This window comes from Clinocottus analis, unplaced genomic scaffold (assembly GCF_023055335.1).
Source record: "Clinocottus analis isolate CAN_PGR_092001 unplaced genomic scaffold, fCliAna1.0.p SCAF_2, whole genome shotgun sequence".
Lineage (NCBI taxonomy): Eukaryota > Metazoa > Chordata > Actinopteri > Perciformes > Cottidae > Clinocottus > Clinocottus analis.
In genome coordinates, this window is record NW_027175931.1 from 13955598 (window position 1) to 13959122 (window position 3525).

General features: G+C 40.8%; 1 protein-coding gene across 1 annotated transcript in view; it reads right to left on the reverse strand.

Moving 5' to 3' along the window:
• Nucleotides 1-773: 773 nt before the first annotated feature.
• si:ch211-137a8.2 (uncharacterized protein LOC777613 homolog) overlaps nucleotides 774-3525 on the reverse strand; it is a 54368-nt gene continuing 51616 nt past the window's right edge. The window contains exons 11-14 of the mRNA XM_068584067.1: nucleotides 2781-2909; nucleotides 2521-2547; nucleotides 1883-1935; nucleotides 774-933 (exon numbers count right to left, since the gene is read on the reverse strand). Of these exons, the coding sequence (XP_068440168.1) occupies nucleotides 774-933; nucleotides 1883-1935; nucleotides 2521-2547; nucleotides 2781-2909 (369 nt within the window). The remainder of the gene's footprint in view (nucleotides 934-1882; nucleotides 1936-2520; nucleotides 2548-2780; nucleotides 2910-3525) is intronic.

A 3525-nucleotide genomic window follows, 5' to 3' on the forward strand; every position in this document is an offset into this window, starting at 1 on the left:
TAGTTTTTGCCATGCTAGTTTACTTAGTCTTCTAGTTTGTTAATTGGTTAATTGCTATGGGCACCCAGTTATATAAAGGAGTAGACTGGTATAGGACCGTGGTGCACCTGGGTAGGCCTATGATTTTTTGCCAGTTAGCCAGCCAGCCAGTCAGCAGCCAGCCAGCCAGTCAGCAGCCACGACGACAGGTCAGGACAGGGTAGGCAGCATGGGAGGTTATTTTGTTCTTTTGTTTAAGTTACAATAAAACATCAGTAAAACTGAAATTCCCGCATGGACCCTGCATTATTTTGAGCTGCGTAATTTACATATACCTACGGTGCATCAGTGGCTTTTTGATTTTGGTTTATTTTTTATTCATATTTATTTTTCTTTTTATTTACGGGACAATTGGCCACTACAGTATCCATGCATTATAAATACAAGTGCTGTCACAGCGTAACAAGGCAGTTTGAGATTAATATCAAGTGCACCATACTTCATCATTTCGACATGAATGGCAGTCATTGACAGACAGCAGTTTAAATCATAACCTGTGTAAGTAAGGCAACCCCTCTCCCAACATCACAACTATTAGCTTCTGCTTCTTAAATCTTTTCACGTAGTGATGTGCGGCATGAAGGTTTTCTGAAAATGAACATATGTGAACTTTATCTCTCTACAGCACTAATGCTGCATTTCTACAACATGTATATGTTATTTTTCTTTATAACAGCCATAGAAGCCAGTCGCTTTCCAATTTCTGGGAGGTGATGAGGGTCTCTGGGGTGTCTTCATGTAGGCGGGGGTCCGTTAACGTAGCTCAGTGTCAGCTGGAAGCTTCGGCATGGCGGCTCCAGGATGACCCAGAACAGACAGGACAGGAGGGCCAGAGCTGCAGCCAGGAGGAGGCAGAAGAGGGCCGGGGAGAGTGGGCAGGAAGGAGGCCTGCTGCTGGAGGAGGAAGAGTTTAGAGGTTAGTACACTGGCAATCTAATTTTTTTAACTCTGGCAGTTTTAAAAGTCCATCTACCTCCTTAGATACTAGACAAAAACATCTAAAAACATATCGGTCATCAAACCTTAACTGTTCATATTAGAGAAAGTGAAATGAACCTTTCAGCTTTAAATTCTGTAGAACTGTGTTTAAATCTGCAGTGTTCTTGGAGCCACCATCCGTCCTCTTTTTCCTTCAACTCTAATTTTAGACTCGTTTGACCACTAGTGAGCAAACACGTGTGAGTAAGTAAATATATAACAGGAATATATATTCCTCCTGCAATATTGAATTTCTGGCAGCATTGACACCTTTTAAACTGTTTTGTAATTTATTATGGGAAATAAAATGTAAGTCTGTAATTCCATAATAATGGCCAGTTTGCTGGAAAGAATGACGTAATCTGGTTACAAGGGAAATAGAGGCAGCGTTCTGAGAGTTATTTGAGTCTATACAGCACACTAATGTCCAATTTAAGGGGAACTTTCTTTAAACAAAGTTGGGCTAGGGAGGATGAATGTTCATGTATTTTGTGAACTTAAATTTTGAGAGTAAAGGCCTGGAACAATAAAAGAATAAGAATATTTTTATTTTATATATCAATATTTTTGCATGGCTCGAATACATTTAATCTCTCAGTTGAAGTAATAAATGAAGCAGGTCGTCGGTTGAGGCCAGAGGGGACAAAGTGGCACAAACTGATACCTACACCGAACACTACTCCTGTTAATTGCCCGATCAAAGACGCGTTTGTTGGCCAATGACCTTTCCGTCCTTTTCTCTACTGAGTTTCCCTTTATGCACACAGGGGACACTGATCTGCTTATCTCTGGGGGTTACAAACATCTCACATATTACAGACATCTGCATCTTATCGCTCCGATCAGCGTGTAACCTCTTTCTGACCTTTGTTCGGAAGGAAGACACTCATCTTCCTCACCGGACAGCTCTTCTTCAGCCTGCAGAACAGAGAGCTTCTTTTGAGCCACAGTGGTTTCAGGCAACTTTATTTACTTTCGCATGAACACAGTCCCCAACCTTTATTGTGCCATGGACCGGTTTTGTCTAAGACAATATTTTCACGGACTGGCCTTCAAGGGGCGGGCTATAAATATGACGTAATAAATATGACGGACTAAAATGATACGACAACTCACCATTACACCGAATTAGTGGGAGCTCTGAGCTCGTTTCTCTCCGATGAGCCAATCCCATCAAGGGGTGATGGGAGACAACGACCCCCAACGTGTGTTGTTTATGTCCAGTCTACAGCTTAATTTATAACTCGCTTGACAAAGACAGGATGTTGAAAATGGAGGCGGGGTTTTCAGAGCTTTTTTGGCAATCTCAGGATACTCTGCCTTGATTTTAATCCAGAACACAGTTGAAATTGACTTAATTTGAATTTTGGGGATAACTATCATGTACCTGAGGTTACCCCTAGATGTATCTGGTCATTTTTCAAAATAAAGCATTTTCCCAACCTTGATTTTATTTTTTCATTCATTCTTTCTCTGTGGCCTGGTACCAAAGGACCCACGGACCGGTGCGTTGGTTGGGGAGCGCCCGCTCTAGGGAACACATCTTATTACTACTATTTATTTAAAAGGTGTGTATTGTTTTCCATCAATAAATCAATAGCACATTAATTGTTGACACTGTTTGCTCTGTGAACTCTTCATCACACTATACTATGTGTTGCGATAACAAGCCTCTTTAATGAAAACAAAAACCATAAACATCTCGGGTTCATCTGGTTCATCACATAGAGAGTCAAGATAACCGACTGACCCTATCAACGCACCTGGAGAGTTGATCCATATTGGTGCTTCATCCAGTCAGAGGAGGCTTTTAGGTCACGTGGCAGTGAAGGAAAAGGCTGTTCCGCGATGTCGCGGTGAAGAGGCAGCTGGTTGGGTGCTCTATGGTAATACTGTGACACAGACCAGTTAAATACAATTAGATAAAGTATGTTATTGTATGGAAGGTCATGAAATCTAATTAGTGTGCAATTTGACAGGGAAACACTTTCATTAGTCTCCCAACTAAAAATATGTGAACATGCGGGACACATCTGCAAAATTCCAGAAGACCACTAATTTCTCCAGCGGTTTTAACGGCTTGTAAACCATTTGAAGGACAACTGTGCACAATGTGTGACAATCAAGTTGCTTAAGTCCTGCAGAAACTTTCTATTGTGTACTTTCTATTCTATGTATTCTGTGTCGAGTTCGACTCAAGTCAGGATTCAAGTCTTCCATGCAAAATGGTCCAACATAAAACAATCTCCTTTGAAAGTGTTAAGAGTGATGTTAGTCCTTTCAGTAAAGTTGAGTAGAATGGTTACCCATTGTGAATGGTTGGAGTGTAAGTGTACTTATTCCCACTAGATACATAAAAACGTTGCTCTAATAACAATAGATTCAGACAGAGAGAAATATACTACCAGATGCCTATATTTGTGGAATGATTTTCTGGAACGATTGTGCAGAATTGTCCATCCTAATATAATATTCATGCCAATATGTTGCCATCATCATTCCTCCTCA